At 26.9% G+C, this 21,626-nt stretch overlaps 2 protein-coding genes across 3 annotated transcripts; one reads left to right on the top strand and one right to left on the bottom strand.

The window, feature by feature from the left end:
- The first annotated feature begins 2,521 nt into the window (after positions 1-2,521).
- On the top strand, positions 2,522-5,453 carry LOC111291794 (uncharacterized). Its single transcript, XM_022883814.2, has 3 exons — positions 2,522-2,841; positions 2,959-3,102; positions 5,197-5,453. The coding sequence occupies exons 1-3, from the start codon at positions 2,659-2,661 to the stop codon at positions 5,338-5,340; spliced, it is 471 nt and encodes a 156-aa protein (XP_022739549.1). The 5' UTR covers positions 2,522-2,658; the 3' UTR covers positions 5,341-5,453.
- A 462-nt stretch (positions 5,454-5,915) lies between these two features.
- On the bottom strand, positions 5,916-13,095 carry LOC111291793 (calcium-dependent protein kinase SK5-like). 2 transcript variants are annotated; one of them, XM_022883812.2, is made up of 7 exons: positions 12,394-13,095; positions 11,211-11,354; positions 10,935-11,087; positions 10,398-10,513; positions 7,151-7,318; positions 6,807-7,031; positions 5,916-6,183 (listed from the first exon to the last, which is right to left on the bottom strand). In XM_022883812.2, exons 1-7 carry the CDS (start codon positions 12,929-12,931, stop codon positions 6,034-6,036), a joined length of 1,494 nt encoding a protein of 497 aa, XP_022739547.1. In that variant the 5' UTR covers positions 12,932-13,095; the 3' UTR covers positions 5,916-6,033. The 2 variants fall into 2 exon arrangements, with proteins under 2 accessions (XP_022739547.1, XP_022739546.1); XM_022883811.2 differs by having other exon boundaries at positions 10,935-11,117; positions 12,394-13,094.
- Between the last annotated feature and the right edge of the window lie 8,531 nt (positions 13,096-21,626).

The raw sequence follows: 21,626 nt of genomic DNA on the forward strand, positions 1-21,626 counted from the left end.
AAAATCTCAATTATGATTGTTGATATGCAAATGTTAATTATAAAAAATGAATCTATTTTCGACATTGAAGAAATAATTTATGTAAAATGTTTAAGCGAAAAAATTTTAAGGTAAAAATAACACTTGCAAGATTCACGAGGAAAAAAAATTTTAATCGACTTAATTTTATTTTTTTAAAATATCTTATTTTATTGGGAGTCTTTTGAAATACGTTTGAATCTTCAAATTTATTTTTAGTCATTAATCTGTATGAGTTTTTAAAATTTTAATTAAATTTTAGGATAAACTTGTTTAAGCTTGAGTTTGCTATTTTTAGCCTTAAATGATAAATTGGACTTTGTTTTTGGTCTAGGTTTAAGATTTAAACCAAAACTCCACTATTACTATTTTAAATAATTTATTTTTATTTTTATTTGAAAATAAAAAATTGAAAAAAAAAACAAAGAATATAAAACAAAAATAATAGAAAAAAAAACATAAAAATAGAAAATGAAAATTTGATAAACTTAAAAGTAAAAAAAAAAAAAAAAAATGAGAATCTAAATTTGGATTGAATTCTTTTTAAGATAAAAATTTAAAAAGATAACATAAAAAATCTCCTTAAACCAAGACTTTTCTTTGATTAGAATCCCTTTCATATTGGGATTGATTCTCTATAATGAACATAATAATCCACAATAAACACACAAGAAACAATAAAAAAAAAAAACACAAGAATAAAAAATGGCAATTATGATTTCAAGTTTTCATGAATTTTTTATAAAAATTTTGGGTCTTTTGGGGCTAAGAACAATTTAAGAGTAACACTTTGATGTGATAATGATTTCATAATTACTATTTATTATATTCCCTTGTAAAGAATATTTATTCCATAAGTCAAATTATGAAAATGGGTTTTATACTCTATCGAAATTTAAAATTTAATCCATCTACTATAATTCCTAAAACTATATTACTAATACTATTTTTATTAGAAAATCTTAGCTCAATTAGTAATTTCGTTAAATTTTTGTAGTTAAAATGACGGCATGCTTGTTGATTTGCTGACGTAAGCATTGATTTTGCTAACATAACGTTGACTTTGCTAATTTGGCAATATGTATAAATGAAATCAATTGTCAAATTATACAAATAATTATTGTACTTACACAAAATTTAAATTTTAATCTATTTATTATAATTCATAAAAATATCATTCTTGTACAAATTAAATTTTATAACATTGATCCAATTACTAAGGTGATCAATTACTTTCTATTAACTTTATTAAAATAACAGTTATCTTTTTAGAAAAATATTTACAAATTAAAAAAATCCTAAAATATTTTTAAATCTAAGAAATTCAAAAATTTTAAAAATTAAAAAAATGATTTTTACGTTTTCTTTATATTTTTAAAAATATTAAATTTATTTTTTCCAATAATTTAATTCTTTTTAAAAATTATATTTCTCAAAATTTTTAACAATAAGATTTCAATTTTATTAAAAGAAATAAAAATTTTGAATTATTTTGAACTTTTCTAAATTTTACATTTTCCAATGTTTTAATTTTTAAAAAATATTTCTAGATTTTTTTTTTGAAAAAATGAGATTTCATTTCTTTAAAAATAATTTTCAATTTTTAGAATTTTTTAGAAATATTTTAATATTTTAAAATATTAAATTTAAGCATTTACTTATATTTTAATTTTTAAAAAATAATATTTCTTATATTTTTAATGGAAAAGGATTTTCTTAGTAAACCAAAATTATATAAAAATTACAAATATAAATGAAAAGAAAAAAAGATTTTATATTTTTATTATTCCCTTTGCTCTAGTTAAATTCTCACAGTTAATTTTTTTTTGTCAAAATTTTTTAATTTTGGCTGCTATTATCTTAAATATTTTAGTTAATTAAATTTTACAAAACATATATTTAGAAACTATTTCATTCAAAGTTTTTAAAATATTTTTTTATATTTTTATTTGTAATAAAATATAATAATAATAATAGGTCAAAGTTTTAAAATTTTGATTAAAAAAATGACATTTTTATTGGGACTGGGAGAGTATAATTTAAAGTTATTAATAGGATAGTAGTTCATACTATGTATATAAATTATATCTAATTAAATATAATTAATCATGAATTATTTAAATTTAGATTATTTTTGATCGAGTTAATTTGAATTTAAGTTCTCACAAATCGAATTTTGTTTTGTTTTCAATCAAAATGATTCGCGTCAATGACCTTTTGCAATTGTATCATATAGGATCAAACATGTAGTAGAGCAAATATTTCAAGTTTGAGTTATTTTTTAACACAAATTTTTAGGATTATATAATCTACAATAATTATTTTTATAATTAATTAATCAAAATTTGAAGTTATATGCAGATGAATAAAATATTATGAGATATTCATATTTGTAAGTAAGAAATACTTACATAATTTTTTAATGTAATTGAATAATTATAAGATTATAATAAAATTTTAACAACAAAATATTTCTTTTTTTTTTTTAAGTTGATAGGCAATTTCTAAGTCAAAACTAAAAGTGAAATTTGTAGCAAACATGAGAGCAAATGATGAATTAAATCTCAGCATAGCATAAATTATTTATTTTTGCACGTAACGTGGAGTGGCAATTGCGAGAAGAGGCGGCCAAAGTGAATAATGGACTTGGAAACGGTGAAGAAATACTTGGAGAAAGGAGGTGGCGATGAAGACGGCAACGCCCTAACCACCCAGGGCATGCCTTCCAGATTCTTCCAAAACTTCATCATGCACGGTCTCCGCGTTGACCTCATCGAGCAGGGACGGATCCTCTGCTCCATGAAAGTCCCTCCTCGTTTGCTGGTTGGTACTCTCAATTTATCTTGTTTGATTTGATAATTGAAATGGTAAACCAACAAGTCAGATTGTTGGCATTTTGATTGATTTGGGTTTTCTGATTGATGGTTAATTGTGTAAAAGAACGCTGGTAATTTCTTGCATGGTGGAGCCACAGCATCATTGGTGGACTTGGTTGGCTCAGCAGTTATATACACTTATGGAGTTAGTTCCAGTGGAGTTTCTGTGGAAATTAATGTCTCTTACTTGGATGCTGCCTATGTTGATGTCAGTGAATTTCTCCTCTTCTATCCAATTTCTTCCCCATTTTGCTTATGCTGCCTTTTTGCTTGACTTGTATCTTAGCACCAATGAGTTTTCTTTTATCCTAGAAAGAAATATGGAAACTGATTCATCATCATTTTTCTACCCTCTGTGTGTTTCATCAGCTTCATAGTAGGAATCTTAAAATAAATTAATTGGGTTGATATTGCTTTGGAGGTCTTAGCTGTTGTTAAATCCCGAAAATCATTGTACATCATGCGAGCGCTTCAGTTAGAGCAATGCCTTCTCTCAAAAGCATTTCATGTCTGAAATTTCTCCTCTTTTGTTGATCAAATGTGTGTTTGAAATTTGTCAAGTTGAGGTTCACGTCCATCCTTGTTCAATCTTACTTGTTAGTAATACACGAGACTTCATTTTTATTTGCCCTAATTGCATTTAATAACCATAGAATGTATCCCATCTGTTTATTATGAAGTATCTTAATGTTATTGCACCATTAACCATTTCATTATTTTCTGACACCGTTATCCTTACCAACAATTTGTGATCCGGAACACTGGAAAATATAAAGAATCAGATGCTCTGATGGTGGTTAACATGCATGAAACATGCTCTTAGCTTATTTGCAAGTGTGTTAGAATAAGAACTCCTTTGATCTGGAATTGCACTGATTAATCAGATTGCTTGATTTATTTTCTAAATTTCAAACTTAGTATCCCTTTACATTGATTTGGTTCAGTTATAAAGGTCTGCAACCTTTATGATATTAAGTATTTTCTGGTGGCTGTATCTTTCTGTCTAGTTGCTGAGAAAGGAGTTCAGTTTCAGTTGAACTTGTGATCCATGGGTAAAACTTATAGCATAAAGGCGCTTCCAATTGTGTGAAATACACTACGTTGGAAATAGTGTATTTCAAAAGCCAAAAACCTTGTTTCTGGAAGATACATTGCTTCATTAAAGATGTTTGAAGGGTAGTGCATTGGGCTCCTGTGAAGCAACCTTGAGGAGTTCTCTCATGCACACAAGCCCAAGTGAGTCCAAAGCCAAATACGGATGCCTAGGCCAGAAACCAGTTAACCAGGCATGTCATGTGTTATTCGCAGACAGGGGGACTCCCTCCCTGGTTGGCTCTCACATGTGTCCATGTAGGCCTACATTTTATAAATTACCTTTTTAATTTTTTGGTCACCACATTATAGATTCCAACTTTAATTTCGGTTGTCATCCCACTCCAATGTTTTACAACATGACTCTTCATCTCTCCTACAAATAATATAAAGGCATTTGAACATCTTGAGGTAGTATGTGCTAATCATTAAACATGTTAAGGGCAGGATTTCTTCTGATATTTAAGCCACTAATAATATATACAACTGTATGTTTCCTTTGCCCTGTTCTCTTTTTGAGCTTCATATGTGATGCCATGTTCTGTTTGGTTCAAAAGAGTTCTTATGTGTATGTGTGATTAAAGCTTAAATGTTAAATTGCTTTGTCGGCAGGAGATAATGTAATGCAACTATAAGGTGCAAAAGTCTAATCCTAGGACTGCATGTAGTTCAATCTTCCTTTTTCTTCCAGTTCATTTCTCTTTTGCCATGCTTTAATTTCCTAGTGTTTTTCCCCTGTTTTCATGGAGAGGGGAAGGAAGCTGCTCAACTTAATTATGTGCTTCATTATGTAATTATGAAATTTAGAGTGCCAAAATCAAGGAAATTGCCAATATAGCTACCTTTAGTTATGCATCCCCTTTGTATATTCCTTCTTCTCTACAAAACTGTCTTCTTGGAGTATTTAGTAATATGATTATTTCATTGTTTATTAGTTTCGCATTTCCAAATATTAAAGGAGCATTACTGCAGCTTGTAGTTATGTGTCCTTTTTTTTAGTATGTGGTTACAATCTTGTAGGATTGGAGATATGACTTACGCGGAATAAGTGTTGTTTCTAATTTAAGGTTCTATGCAGGAATTCTTGCAGAAATTATGTGAAGGCTTTTCTGTTGTTTTTTCTTTGGGAGAATAAAGGTCTTTTTCATCTATAAAAAGAAATGATACATAAAGGCATTTATTAATGTGCATATTATGGTTGCTCATGCAGGAGGAAATTGAGATAGAGGCTAGGGCACTGCGTGTTGGGAAGACTGTTGCTGTTGTCAGTGTTGAATTTCGGAAGAAAAACACTGGGAAAATTGTTGCAGAGGGGCGTCATACTAAGTATCTTCCTGTCCAAAGTAAAATGTAAATAACATTTATAGCTGAACGGTCATCCTTTATTACAACTGAGTAATATGTTTTCCACAAATATTTAATAGACTAAACACATGCTCTTAATAAGAGACCTTTAGTTGAATTTCATTTGCAGTTACTGCCTGCTCCTAAGGTTCAGTGCTTTTGCATTTGGTTGTCTGAAACTGTGTTAGCATTACTCTTAGAATTTGATATCAGTTCCACATGACTTGGACATTTTCACTTGTTGATCTTCGATTTACAGTTTTCCTCTGCGGGTGTGCATGTATTGTCTTATACTTATCATCTAGACTGCCAAGAACGAATGTTTGCCATGGACTTGTTAAGAAGGAAAAGAAAAAACTGTGGAAAAATCTGAGAGATCTTTTTGCACGCATTGGCGTGTTTTTTTGTTGTTTTGGTTTTTACGTTCTGGTTGAAATGTTTCTGGCTGTTTTTTATATTGACTGGTCTCTCTGGCATTGATAGAACATGTCATCATTTCCCTTTCCTCCCCTCGGTAAAATGTACCTGCAGTTGGTCATTATTTTGCTTGAAACTGAGTTTTGCTAGGCACCAAGTCTGCTAACGTAGAATAATAATTAGTCAATGACTTCTTTCATTATAATTACCCAGTGTAGCCAGTGACTTCTTTCATTTTAAGTAGATCTGCTACAAATATATATATATATATATATATAGCTCAAAGTCACTTGAAGTGATTCAATTCCTTGGATCCATTAGCCGTCACTCCTAAAGCATCTCCCAAATTAATTGTCCTTCTCATGGTTCTCCTCCCAATACCTCCATTGCCCTTCCTCATCATTGCAGCAAATTCCCCGTAATCTATTTGTCCATCCTGTAGCAAAGTCCCCGTTAGCGTTAAGATTAGTGGATAACAGATTAATAATTAATGGAGGTGTAAATTCAGAAACCCTAGCTCTAGGCCTTAAACAAATAACTACAGCACAAAGAGAGGATAGGAGAGAGCATCACAATAATGTATGTCAATCTTCACATGTTATGTAAGAAAATATCTACGGATAACCCTTGAACTATAATGAAATGTGCAATGTGAACTTTAAAAGTCTCTAATATGATAGTTGTACTATTAATTTATTAACTTATGTAGTACTTAGAGAATTATTTGTTCGTCATGTGTCATCATTAGAAGCTAACCACATTAAGAGTCAGTACTATATTAGTTAATAAATTCATAGTTCAGATACCGTATTAAAGATTTTTAAAATTCGTAACACATTGAACATTTTATTATAATTCAAGGGTTATTCACTATAATTCATGGGTTATTCATAACATTAATCCAAAAATCTATATATCTAATAATTTGTTGCTTGGTACATTGTATAAAATGCCAACAATTAGCACCATAATGCAACGAGTGTGCTTTTGTTCCCTTGTACATAAAGCCAAGGGATGCAAGTAATCTTCAATAAAGTTGAGAAAGAAAAACAAACTTACATTATCTTGATCGATTTCTTTGATCATCTCATCAAGATGGACGTCACTTAATCCAAACTCTTTGCAGGCTTGTTGAAGTTCATCAATAGTTATGTATCCACTACCATCTTTGTCAAAAAACGTGAAGGCAGACACCAGATTCTCCTCCCTCTCTAGTTTATTCAAATGCACCGTAGCAGCGAGGAATTCACCATAATCAATGGTCCCATTGTTGTCAATATCTGCCTACCAAAAGAACATGAATGTTTGTCCAATTAGCGAAGAAGATCAAAATAACTACAAGAGGAGCACCAAAAAAAAAAAAAAGAGCCTGGAACTATAGATCATTGATGGTATTTTCTTACTGCATCCATAAGATCTTTGATCTCAGATTCCATAAGTTCAGAACCCACTCGCTTCAGGCCATCTTTCAATTCTTCAAATGTTATTGTTCCACTGTTGTCAGTATCTATCATTTTGAATAACTCTTTCAGACCACCAATTTCTTCTTCTGAAAGCCTTTCTGATATAACCTAAGATTGAGTATGATGTTAGTAGAAAATATGCAGAAAACTCAGACTATGAGAAAGACCAAAAACATTGAGCTTATAATATTTGCCAAAATGTTAACTTGAAAGAACAGATGATACAGAAATAGACCTCATATCGTAACATGAATGTAAATTTGCATGTAAGGTCTCTATGAAGCTATCAATTGATCAAGACCTAGACACACAGGTTATGGATTATAACATGGAAAATAAGAGGTTCAACTGATCTCCCATTCCCAAACTGAAACTGAGCAATCTAAGGCTGTCAATATAAAGTTTGGGTAACTTGAATAAAGTTTGTCAAGACTCAAGATGTCAATTCAGATTTGGATAACTTCAGCAGGGGATGGGAAGGGGGAGAAATAGTGGAAGTCTGCCCTCCCCTACATTTTGTCGCCTAACTGTCATAACAACTTATAAAAGGGCAATACAAGATGGCACAAAGTTCCACAAGATAGATAATACCAACATATCAACATTATTTCACAAAGAAAACTTGCCGAACTATGCCCATAAAACTGCATTACTTTTAATACATCAATCAAGGATAGACATTCATTGCATTCATGTATAATAGTTCAATCCTACATCAGAAGTTAAGGTTAGATTGAATGCTTGAAACAATATACTTCACAAAAAACCCAACAGCTTATATTTTCACTAAAGTGACAACATATTTATTGAAGGCTTCATGAGAAGCGACATTTTAAATTGAGGTATAAATGAATTTTTCACAAGCGCTATATCTCCGAAACCATTAAAATATTTTTTATTCTGAGACTACAAATTATCACTACTAGCCATTAATTAAAAAATCTCCAATGTTTTGAATGAGTAAAAATAGATCATGACAAATAATGTCTGGTGTTGCCTAGTGCTCTTACCCCTATCAAAGATCAGACCTTTCATCCACCCTACATACATGAAACTCAAAAATTACTATCACGTTTCTGATCTTGTATGCATACATACATGCATGCCTACTCAATGCCCAAAGATAAGATTATTTGAAGACAGACTCTTTTTTAAGGTGTAAGTGAATGTTTATTATTACCATAATCATTTGCCAAAGAAAAAGAAAAAAGGCTTACCATAACCTTAATCAATGAGTTTGAGTCTTAAATTATAGATTAGCCAGCAAAACAAAAGAAACCAATTATATGGCTAAACTGCAAATAGGTTATAAGACAGAACTTACATATAGGCTCTTTCATGGGCTTATAGACGATCAAGTTCCTATACTCATTCCAGGGCATCAGGTAATGCTAGCACTAAACCCCAGGAATTTTCATAAGCTTGGTTGAGCTTGCTTATATAAACTTGTCAAAGAAGCTAAAAAGTAGTATATACAAGCCCGAGAAGTTGAAGTTAGACTTGGTTGTGTAATCAAGTTCAAGTACAAGCTCACAAACATGCTAGAACTCAGATTGTATGGACAATTTAGCCTAGTTCGTTATGACAAAAAAATGTTAGGAATTTGAATCAAGAAAATTTCTTGCATTTATGTACTGCATGTTAGATGTTGACTCCCAGTCAAGATAGATTACTTCTATGTTTGAGGTAAAGGGATACAACAATGCATCAGGAATTTGAAGGCCATTCTGAATATTTCTCTTCATAACTTTTCTAACAGTTAGAGAGAAAGAAAGAAAGACAGGACAGAAAAATGAAGATATGTTTGAGCGTGTTAAATCTGCTGCTATCAAGCTCTCCTGTTTATATTTATCACATGAATGCCTGGTTCCAGCTGCCTTAACAATACAATTATAATTTTCCCTAGCCAACCTTTCTTTCTTTCTGTTTTGATAAATCTTCACCAGTAATTTGTGATGTGGTTTTCATATTTCAGATACAACGTTTCACAGAATCATGCATAAACAACTTACCTTAATATTGCAATCTACACTACAAATTTTCAACAACTCGAGTTGAGTTTGTGATGGATCTGAACCTAAGCTTGAAAATGCAATGTTCACGCTAAGGTTGATTTGATCTCAAGACCTGAACAAGTGAAAGTGACCTTGGCTTAGCATGTTCTCAGCCACACTTTACTGCTCCTACACTCAGAAGTACATGTAGTGTACTTTAGATGTACTTCTATCAGAAATTGTTTAGGAATCATTCTACTCAGCTTGATGCAATATACTTCACAGGCCTTGCTCATTAGCATGTACACCAATTTTAAGATGTTGATGGCAAAATATAATATACAATGCACTTATTCATCTTCAGGTCAACAAATTCTTTGAAATTTCTTAAATAAATAATGTGACGGTAACAGTTAAGCCATTTTTGAAGAAAAATATTTTAGGCACGTGACCTGGTCTAATAGTTGAAGAGGATTTTGCTGTAGAGTCATCCCCTGGAGTTGTGTAACTAAGAAGCAGGGACAGTATATCATGCCATTCTCATCTAGTTCAATGTAAATAGAATGGTACAGCATCTATAGTTGATTTTCTTTGAGAAAATATAACTCTAATCCTAAAGGCACATTATCCTACTAGCTTAGACATATATTAGATGGATAATATTCACTGGACTTACTTGTGCCGTTATAATAATGTTTGCAATAGCTCCAAACTAAACTAGAATGGTCATACAAACTGGTAAGAAATTTGCTAATTTGCCAATAAATAAGGAAAATAGCCATTACAAAACAGATAATCTCACCCTGGTCTTGCTTTAAGCCTTTCCTATGGAGAAACTGAAAAAGGTATTAACCAATCAGAACAAATAAGAAAACTATGTCATAGAACCCAATATATACACTGCATACAGTATTCCAAGTATGTAAACAAAAAGTGAAGCTAACAGGAGCCAGCTAAATTGCTCCACGAACATTAGGACTTAATAACTACGGGCTCCAAATGCTTCAAATGTAGCAAATCTGTACATCTCATTTTGAACCCAAACAATATGGTGCAATGAAAAGTTTCCAAATGAAATTGAAAAAAGGAAACGTTAAATGAGTGATCATTCGTAGAATTAAACACTAATAAGCTTTAGTAGTCCAAGAACTTATAAGCTATCTAATTAAAATACATATCATGCATTTACTTACTCGCAAAGCCATCTTCTTAAGTTTGTTCATTGCTGAGAACTGCTTCAGACGTGACAAAACTGCAGAATCAAGAGGTTTTTCGGGCGCAATTGTGTCGTCTACTATCCATGGGTGGCCTGGCATAAATGGTTACCACCATAAGGTAGTGAGAAACATCAGCTGTAAATTTCCTAGCAATTCCTTTGCCATATTTGGGAACATAAATTTGGGAGAGTGGATTTGAATTTGGTTTGTATATAGATGGTAAAGATGAATGCAAACATTATGCAAAAATTAGTTAAGATTCAATACAACTATGTATTTGACATGGCATAACAAGATGAATTTAAGTTCCCTACTTCATTCAGGCATTTCAAATTCATCATTAAGTAGAGATCTAGCAAATGTATGAAATTAAAATAATCATCAAAGTCATGTTCTCAAAGTTCCACAATTTCTATTAAAGTTAAAATCCAAATTCAAGTTGCCAAATGCAATTTTAGTCTTATCTGGATAAATCCTAAGGTATTTCCCTTTTACACAGCAAAAGAAACTTACATAAGACTTGATGAGCAGTTAGCCTTCTCTTTGGATTGCGGTCAAGCATTTTTCGTATGAGATCCTTAGCACTTTCAGAAATAGCAGGCCATGGTTCTGAATCAAAATCTATTTTCCCTTGTAAAATCTGCCGGAAGATCCCCATTTCCGTTTCTGGAGGTAACAAGGTAGGCAAGAACAGCACTGGTGATCAGATTTGGAAGCATAAGAAAGAATTTCACCTCTAAAACCCCTAACCTTTTGTCTACCAGCAACATTGCACTCAAAAATCACTACCTGCCCAAAATGGAGGCACCCCACTTAATAATATGTACAGAATAACACCAGCACTCCACACATCTGCTTCAGGTCCATAATGCTTCCGTAAAACCTCTGGTGCAACATAATATGGACTCCCAACAACATCAGAAAAAGATTCGCCTAGAAAGATAGGGAAACTGTAAGTTCTTGTAAAAGAGTGATTCAATATAACAATTTAATAAGACGAGTAAATGTTATGACATTCATAGAAACTTTAAACAAGGTGAAGAAAACAAAATGAAGATCTCAAAAGTTTTTCCCTCATAGCAAAAACATTACACAGCTAAAGAATAAAAAAATTAAAAAAAAAAAAGAGCTTGCCATTAAATCAAACAGGATATAATAAAAGGATTGTCCTACTACATTTTCTGCTTATCATTGCAGTTACTTGCACAAAAACATAAGTAACAGCATGTTAGTAACTTCCTTGGGTTTTCTGGTTCTGTAAGGTCCCTTCAACATGCTATGAACTGCCAATGCCATGAGTGCATTCGTGCATAAGTGCAAGCCATTCCTCTTTCCTTCAGACTAGTAAAACTCAAGTAAGCCTCAACTGCAAACTAGTTATGCTCAGCTATATAAATATTTTTCAGCTGATTTGAACTATTAAAGGCCGTCCTCACAAAAAGTCAAATCACCTTAGTTGCAGCACCTAAGTCTATTTGCGTTCCAGTTAATAGCCCTTTCCTTTACCTCCTTTTTTAAGTATTTAGCTAATCTGATCTTGGCACCGTATGTATATCAACATGTATTATATGCAATAGAAGCATCAAAGGCATTCTTCCCCTTCCACCTCCTGCAAGTCAGTTCATTTGCTACATTCTCGTTCTTCTCTTATTGACTATTGTCACACCTTAATGCTATTAACCCCATCTTCCCCCTTCTCCCATTCCCTTTCCCTCCCTTCCTCACTAACAAAAAGTACGGAAATGTAAACAGCTGCTTATCAAATGACATCCCAGCTAATACTAAGCTGTGAAAATCACAGTGCCCATTTCACTCAAAACCAAATTGATGTATTTGATTATTTCAGGACTTGGAACAGAGTTACCATGATTTAATGCCAAATGATATGCCAAACCTTTTTTCCCAACCAAAGAAAATATTGCATGGCATCAATGAAAATTAATCTGAGGGGAAAAGGCTCAAATGAATAAACCTGGCTTGTAGAAAACAGACAATCCAAAATCAGTGGCCTTGAGGGCAGCATTTTCTTCAACAGTATCAAACAAGAAGTTCTCAGGCTTAAGATCTCTGTGCATGACCCCAAGAGAATGGCAAGCCTCAACAACTCCAACAATGGTTTTAATCAACTTAGCAGCCTCCCTCTCACTGTAATGACCTTTCTTGACTATCCTATCAAAAAGCTCTCCACCCTCGCAAAGCTCCATGACCAAGTGCACGGAAAGTTGGTCCTCATAGGTGCCCCTGATCCTGACCACATGTGTGTGCTCCGAGAGGTGGTGCATTATCTGGATTTCTCTCCAAACGTCGTCGTAGTCCTCTTGGCAAATCAGCTTCCGCTTTGGGATTGACTTGCAGGCGTACTGTTGCCCTGTTGGCTTGTGGATGCAGAGGTATGTGGTCCCAAACTGGCCTTGCCCAAGCCTCTTGCCTATGGTGTAATGCTCCGTTAGGCTTGGGGTCTGGTAGGGAAGGACCGTTGGGGGTTTCGCCCCGGAGCTAGTTTTGCTCATTCCTTTCCTGATTTTGTTACTGTGTTTCACTGTTTCAACTTTGAGTGAGATGAAGAGAGAAGACCCAAGACCTTGACGACGCCACCATTACAAAACTTTACCAAACCAAGGTCGAAATGAAAGAAAATATATATATTAAAAAAAAAAAGGCAATTACTATGCCAACCCATTTCTATCTATATATGTCTGTCTGTGTTGTGTCAGTTGCTGATGTTTTTCGCCGTGTCCTATTGCCCTTTGTTTATCATTCTTTCCCCATTTTGTTGACTACTTTTTTGAGAAAAACTTAAAGTTTTTTAGACGAAATGCGTAAATTTTTTTAAATGATTTAATAAAATTTTAAAATTAATAAATAAATAAAATTTAATATAAAATTAAATAATATGTAAAAAAAAATTATTAAATAAATTATTTATAATTTAAATTTGATGAATATTTATTTAATAATAAAAACTTTATTAATATTTTTATTAAAAAAATTTATTTAAAAACATATATCTAAATTTATTAATTATTTTTAAATTTTATATACTTAATTTATATAATAAAAATTTTAATTTATATATTTTAATTTTTAATTTTAATATTTATTTAATTATTTTTAATTAAAAATTTCACAAATTTTACCTTAAAATTCTTCATTTAAGCTTCACCCACTTTTTCAAGTTTTCTTTGCTTCCAAAATGGTTTATCATTTTTTTTATTTGTCTGTTGTTGGATTCCGGTCGGACCTGTCGAATTATAATGGCAATTGAAATTACACGATAAAGTAAAGCATCAAGACTATTTACCACTTGCATTAGAGAAAATTTTTATTTAATTAAAAAGGAAACAAAAAACATTTATTTACATAGTAAAAACTTTATAATATAACAATGAAAGCGGTTTAAGCTACCAGAACTCAACTCCATTAAAAATTAACTATCCATATTCAAAAAAATTTATACACGATGAATAAAAGTGATGAATTAAATTAAGATAGAGGAATGGAAATATAAGGATTCGAACCTTTGGTAAACAAAAACCTACATAATAGTTCAAATGTTACACCTTGAACCGTTCAACCACTTCTCCTGTATAATCTTATGATTAGACCCAAAAATCACAAGTGAATTCTGCCAAATAAATTTAAGCATAAAGAATTTAGAGGTAAATTAAAATTTTCAAAAAGCAAATTGCCCATACGTTATAATTTAAAAAAAAAAAAAAAGTTAAATATAAAAATTATCCATATACTATTTACATTTTTTATTAATTTGATATTTAAAGAATAAATTTTACAGTTAAATATTTAGTTTCGTCATCCATTTCGATATTTTAGACGTAAGTCAAATTTTTAATGTAATATCAATACCTAATAAAATCATTACATGTCAAAAAGGTCCATCATCATTACATTATCATTATCACTATGGCAATATGAGAAGAAAATTTTAAATTTTTCAGAAATTTTTTAAAAATAAATATAAAATCCTAAAAGTTTTTACAAAAATCCAAAAGAATTCAAAAAAAATTTTAAAACATTAAAAATAAAAAATTTTGAAAAATTATAAAATCTTTTAAAAATCTAGAAAATTCAAAAATTCAAAAAAATTCCAAATTTCTTTTAAATATGAGCAATTTTTTTTAAAAATAATTCCAAAAAATTTTTAAAAGGAAAAAATCCAAAATCCAAAAAATTCAAAAACAAATTCCGAAAAACAAAATAAAAAGAAAATCCTAAAAATTTAAATTTTAAAATTAAAAATTAAAAATTAAAACTTAAAAATAGTAAAATTTTGAACAAATTCCCAAAATCTAAAAAAAAAATGAAAAATTTTAAAAACTCTTAAAAATGAAAAAAATAATTTTTTTAAAAAAAATAAACAAATTACTATAAACTTTTAAAGACTTAAAAAATAAATCCTAAAAATTTTTAAAATTTATAAACAATTACCAAATTTTCCAAAATGTTACATAGTAGAAAATTCTGGAAAAAAAATTAAAAATATTCTAAAAAAATCCAAAAAAAGTTTGAAAAACTGAAAAAAAAAAAAAAAAAAAAAACCTAAGAACTTGAAAAGAATTCCAAAAAATTAAAAAATAAAATAAAATAAAATTTGAAAAAAAAATGCAAGAAAAAGAAAATTTTCTAAAAACTAAAAAAATTAAAATTAAAAAATCTGAAAAAGAAAGAAATTGACAAAGAAAAAATCGAACAAGGCTAAACTTTATTTTTCATTTTTATATAATGATATTTTTCAAATTTTTTTATATTCTAAAATTTTTCAAATTGTTTTATTTTTTATTTTTGATTTTTTGGATCTTTCAAAAAAATTCATGCTTTGCAATTTTTAGATTTTTTTAATATTCTGGAATTTTAAAACTTTGCATTTTTGTTATTTTTGTTATTTTTTTACTTTTTTTGGAGTTTTTAAAATTTTTCATTCTTTAAATTTTATGGAATTTTTTGACATTTTTACTATTTTTAAAATTTTCAGTTTTTTGTATTATTTTAGTTTTAAGAATTTATTTTTGAAAATTTGTGAAATTTTTAACCTTTTTCATTTTACTTATATTTTCTTTTTTAATTTTGTTGAAATTTTTTTAAAAAAAATTTAGATTTTTGAAAACTTTTAGCAATTTTTAAAAATTTTTTATTTTTGTAGAATTTTAAGATTTTTTTAATTTTTAATTTTTTCTGAATTTTTAAATTTTTTATTTTTTTTTAATTTTGTTCCAATGTTAATATGATAATGATGATGTTGCTATGGCTAAATATTTTAAACACGTGTCATGATTTTATTGGTAGTGATGTCATGTCAATAATTTGATTAATGGTTGAAGTATAAAAATGTATGATAAAATGAAAGTTCATGTATCTAATTACGAATTTTATTTTTTTAGATATCAAATTAACAAAAAAATATAATATATAGACCATTTTTATATTTAACTCAAAAAACTATGTATGCCATATCCAAATTCAATTAAAAATTAAGACATATTATTCAAATTCCATTACTAATATCTACAAAAATTCAAACTTGATTTACATAACTTATTTATTATAAAATCTCACTTGAATTGAAATTAAAATTAAAAATAAATTGAAAATTAATTTTTATACACATTATTAATGAAAATTAAATTAAAACATTGAAGTAAACTCATAGAAAATTAATTAAACTTAAAATCATAGTTAGACCAATTAGTGAATTCATTTAATAGTTATTACATTAATAATAAATAATTATAACTTAAATTTAATATTAAAAAATTTATTTACAATCAAATAAAATAATACAAGGATATCCGATTTTAAAGCAGTGATTGTCATCTCAAACTATCATTATTGCTAACAATGTTTTTGCGCTTTGTTGTGGTTCTCAATTTTTTTGGTTTGTAATTAATAATGTTTATGATAAATTTAATAAATTAATCATTATAGTTTCATTTATGATTTTTTGATAAAGCAATGATCAGTGAAATTTATCAATTAATTTACAAATAATATATGTTTTTTATTCTCATAACTTATATAACAATTCAAATTCAAATCTGCTCATTCAAATTTACTTTTTCAAATATAGTTAAAAATTTATTAGAATAAACAATTAAAATACTAAAACAACAAAAAAAAATGGGAAAGGTCTAAGCAAAAAGAAAAAAAAAAAAAAAAAAGTCAATGATGATACCACATGGATATCTCCATTTAGATATGGTAATGGGTCAAATAGACTAGGTTTATGTTTATTTTCACTTGGACTTGACATGAGTTATTGATTTTATATTTGATCTCAACTCCACATATATTTATATATGAATATCATGCATTCGATCTTACTTGATTAAAAATTAATTTAATAATATAATATTAATAAAATTATTATTTTTTAAATATAAAATTACATTTTAATTATATAAATATAATATTTTTTATGATATTAAATAATAATTTTATTTATATATCACATATATAAATATAAAATTAAATAGATAATAAAGTATATATTCTTATATATATTATGGGATAGGTAGAGTGGAGCATCCTAAACTTGCTTCTGATCCAACTTCAATTTCCAAAAAAGAAAAATCATTTTGCCCCTACCAAATTTTGATTAAAATATTATCCTATTAAATCGATGAGTCAAAATCCATTGGACACCTTGTTTTGTAATCCCTGTCTTCACTAATCCCATTCCTTACAAAAATTATCTTAATAAAAAAAAGGTAAAAAATAACAAAAAAATAATAATGAAAAAAAGATAAAAAGATTCCAAAAAAGGTGCCACATGAATAGCTCATTTATCTTTCCATAGATTAAAAAAACAAAAATAGATAATTCAAAAAAAAAAGAAATCTAAAAACTAAAAATTAAAACAAAAAAAAAAGGGCATAAGAAAAAGTCAAATGAGAGTTTTACATAAACACCTTTATAATAATGGCAACAGGTTAGGTTGAAGCAGATTAAGCTCTTTCAACTCCAACTTGACTTTTTAATAATTCGATTCAATTTCGATTGTAATATGATCTCGAGTTATTATTCTTTGATATTCATTCTCAACCTAACATATATATGTATAACCTACATCTTGCTTGAATTGATTTAAAATTAATTCAATAATTTTAATTTAATATAATGTTCATAAAAATATTATTTTTATTTAAATTATATCTTCATTATATATAAATATAGTATTTTTATTAAATTAAAGTATTAAATAATAATTTTATTAATAAAATATATAATTAAATAAATAATAAAATTTTTTTTATATATGTTTGAGGTAGGGTAGAGCATTCTAAACCACCTCTAACCCAACTCTAATTTTCAAAAATAAAAATCCGAGCTTAAATTTCAAGACAAACCTCACTTATTAGATTGAGACAAATCAAAATTCATTAAATATAAGTTGTTTTGTCATTTTTACATCTATTGATTTTTTTCGTATAAAATTTATTTAATTTAGAAAAAAGAGTATTAAAAAAAGAAAAATAAAGGAAATCAAACAAGTCCCATGTGAATTTATTATAGTAATTTATTAAATAATATATTTATTAATATAATACATATATATAAATATAAAATTAAATAAATAATCCAATAATATTATTATATATCTAGAGTGAGGGAAAACACTTTTAACTTATTTTCAATTCGACTTCAATTTTCAAAAAAAAAAAAATCTCATTTTATTCCTGAATTAAAAAAAAAAAAAAAAACACAACTATAAGATCAAAGTGAATTAAAACACATATAGTCAGCTTTACCTCCATTAATTTTTTTTATAAAATTTATCTAATAAAAAATCAAAATTAAAAAATTTAAAACTACAAAATCAAGAAAAAAGAATGAAGGTCACATGGACACTCCATTGCCCCGTATAAATGTCGGAGAGTTCGGTGGAAATCCATTCCTACCTCTTTTTGTAGTCCAAATTTATCTTGAATGCGTTCAAGTGTTTCCTATAAAAAAAATGTTCTTTCTTTTTTCCTTTATGTCTAGATTAGAAAGATCAAGAATCTATCTTTTTAGTAAATTGAACACTAAGAAAATATATATTCTAATTTTTTGAAATCACAATCTGACTATTTTATAAATTCATATTACTTGAAACAAACCACTGAAGCAACAATAATCCACATTCATACGATTTTAATTTATACTAGAAATTGACATGTGCGATGTCATCGGTTCATTTTTTTTATTAATTAAAATAACTATTTTTAAATTAGTTATAATAATTTATAATATATTTTAATTTTTAATTATTTAAAAATACAACTCATGGAAGATGTCAAATAAACACTCTCATTAAATTTAAAATATTAATTTCTTAAGTTAAAATATAATAACTTTATTAATATAATAATATAAATATAAAATTAAATTAATAATAAAATATATATTTTTATATATACCTTAAAATGAGTTGAGAAAAATTCTTTAAATACACTTCAACCCCAATATCATATCTTACAAAAAAACTGATTCAACCTAACTAAATCCTAATTTAAAAAATTGCTCTCTATAGAAATAAAATGGATCAAAATTCGTTGAATTCAAATTATTTTTGTATATCTATCAATTGATATATTTATTATAAAATTTATTTAATTAAAAAATATAAAAAATTAAAAAAAAACCAAATAAGAGTACCACATGGACATCTCCATTAGTTTCAATTTTTTAACAAATTTAATTTAATAAAAAAAGCATAAAAAATGAACAAAAAGGGAAAAATAGAAAAAAATAATAAAAAGGGAAAGAAGGAAAAAAATGAGTTCATTGAGATATTATGTGAACATCGACGATTGAAATTAAAATATTAATTTTTTAAATAAACTATTAAATAATTATTTTATTAATAAAAAATCACAAAATGAAAAACAATAAATAGGAAAAAAGAAAATAAACAAAAAATGCAAAAAAAAAAAAACTAGGAAAAAAGAAATCATTGAGGTATCGTGTCGACGTTCAAATTGAGTTGAAAATATTATTATCTTAAATTAAGATATAAAATAATAATTTTATTAATATAATACATATATAAATATAAAAAATAAATAAATAATAAAATATATTCTGTAACATATCATTGGCTTGGGATAAAGCACCAAAAGTTCACTTTTTACCCATCCTTATCTTTTATAAAAAAATTGATCTAACTTGATTTAACATTAATTTTTTACAAAAACATTCTTATTGAATTATGAGATAGAAATTTATTAAATATTGATTATTTTTATCATTTTTATTGATAGACTTATTTTATTATAAAATTAATCTAATTAAAAAATTAAAAATTAAATATAAAATGAAATAAACAAATTAAGGTAGTACAAATACTTCCATTGATAATTTTTTTTTACAAAATTTATCTAATAAAAAAATAAATGAAAAAAGTAAAAGGTTAAAATTAGAAAAAAAAAAAAAGAAAGAAAAAAATTTCAATTTTTATCATATTGAGTTGAATCAAAATCATTGAATATGAATTGTTTTGTCATCCTTACTTATTGACTCATTTTTCTTATAAAATTTATGTAAATAAAAAAAAACAACCAAATTGGAACACTGCGTGAACATCTACATTGGTTTTTTTAAAAAAAATTATCTAAATTAAAAGCAAAAAATAAAAAACTTAACAAAAAAGAAAAAAAGTAAAAAAAAATGATATGTCAACACCTTAAATGAATGGATGAATGGATGGATTAAATTTTAATTACATATAGATATAGTATTTTTATTAAATTAAGATATTAAATAATAACTTTATTAAATAATAATGTATAAATATAAAATGAAATAAAATAATTAAAAATGTAATTATAAACGAAAAAACTTAATTCCTCCTCTAACTCTACCTATCTTAAAACAAAAAAATCTCAATATGATTTTTTTGTTTTTTAAATTCGCACGTATTAGATCTGATTGAATAAAAATTCGTGAGATATGAATTGTTTTATTATCATTACATTAATTTTTTTTATAAAATTTATCTAATTTAAAAAAAGTTTAAAACTTTTTCAAAAAAAAAAAAAGACAAAAACAAAAAGTAAAGAGGAGAAAGAAAATAAAATGTGGATTTATTAAATTAAATTATTAAAAACAATTTATTAATATGATACATATACATAAATATAAAATTTAATATAAAAAAGTAAATAAAAAATTAAAAAAAAATCAAATGACTTAATACATGACGTTTACTTAATATCAAGTAAGCCTAAAAATTCAATTCTGAAAATTACTTACTAAATATGAAAAAATTAAACACATACTATACCCTAAATAGCAATGAGTCCCACGTAAAAAAAATTAAAGTCCAAAAAAATATTTATTAAGTATTAAAAAAAGTAAAAAAGGTTAAAATAAGGAAAAGATAAAAAGTAAAAATAAAACATTAAATATTAAAGTGAATCCTACATACAAAATATTTATTTTTACGAAGGAAAAAATCTTTAAAAACTATTTTTTTATAATTTTAAAAAAATTAGTTAAATATAATAATAAAAAAAAATTATAAGGTAGCATGGAAATGGCACTAAAGCAATTCTTAAATCTGCAGCTTTTATAGGACTAGAACTTGACTCGCATTTCGAAACTTTTTTTTTGAAATTATATTTTAAAAATGAAAGAAACAAAATATTTTTGTCAAATTTTAATGAATGACAAACATCAATAAATATAAGTGTATTTATTTTTTTACTCTAAATTATAACTTAATTACATATAAATATAACTTTTTATTAAATTAAAATATTAAATAATATTTTTATTAATATACTATATATAAATATAAATTAAATAAATAATTAAATATATTCTTTCATATATCCCTAGAAAAGTCATGTGGAGCATCAAACTCAATCTTAACTTTACTCAAAATGTTTAAAAAGATCAAACTTAACTCAATTCTTTTTTTTTTTTTTTTAAATCACATCATTTTGTTTGTAATGAATTGACATCTATCAAATATAAGATATTTTGTCATCCCTATATTGACTTTTTTTTATAAAATTTATCTAATAAATAAAATTTAAAAAAAAAACCCTAAAAAAAAGTCAAATAAGATAACATATAAATTTATTAAATTAAAATATGAAATAATATTTTTAATAATATACAAATAAATATATAATTAAATAAATAATAAAATATATATTTTTATACATACCAATGCATGATACTCAAAATCTTATTCTTACTCAA

Source organism: Durio zibethinus, chromosome 10, assembly GCF_047325235.1.
Source record: "Durio zibethinus cultivar Kanyao isolate XHJ-2024 chromosome 10, ASM4732523v1, whole genome shotgun sequence".
In the NCBI taxonomy this organism is placed as follows: Eukaryota; Viridiplantae; Streptophyta; class Magnoliopsida; order Malvales; family Malvaceae; genus Durio; species Durio zibethinus.

Coding starts and splice junctions, on each gene's coding strand:
- LOC111291794 (XM_022883814.2), top strand. CDS start 2,659: ATGGACTTGGAAACGGTGAAGAAATACTTGGAGAAAGGAGGTGGCGAT. Junction 2,842..2,958: donor AAGTCCCTCCTCGTTTGCTG/GTTGGTACTCTC, acceptor ATTGTGTAAAAG/AACGCTGGTAATTTCTTGCA. Junction 3,103..5,196: donor TGGATGCTGCCTATGTTGAT/GTCAGTGAATTT, acceptor TTGCTCATGCAG/GAGGAAATTGAGATAGAGGC.
- LOC111291793 (XM_022883811.2), bottom strand. CDS start 12,931: ATGAGCAAAACTAGCTCCGGGGCGAAACCCCCAACGGTCCTTCCCTAC. Junction 11,355..12,393: donor GTCTGTTTTCTACAAGCCAG/GTTTATTCATTT, acceptor CTATCTTTCTAG/GCGAATCTTTTTCTGATGTT. Junction 11,118..11,210: donor GGTGCCTCCATTTTGGGCAG/GTAGTGATTTTT, acceptor TCTGATCACCAG/TGCTGTTCTTGCCTACCTTG.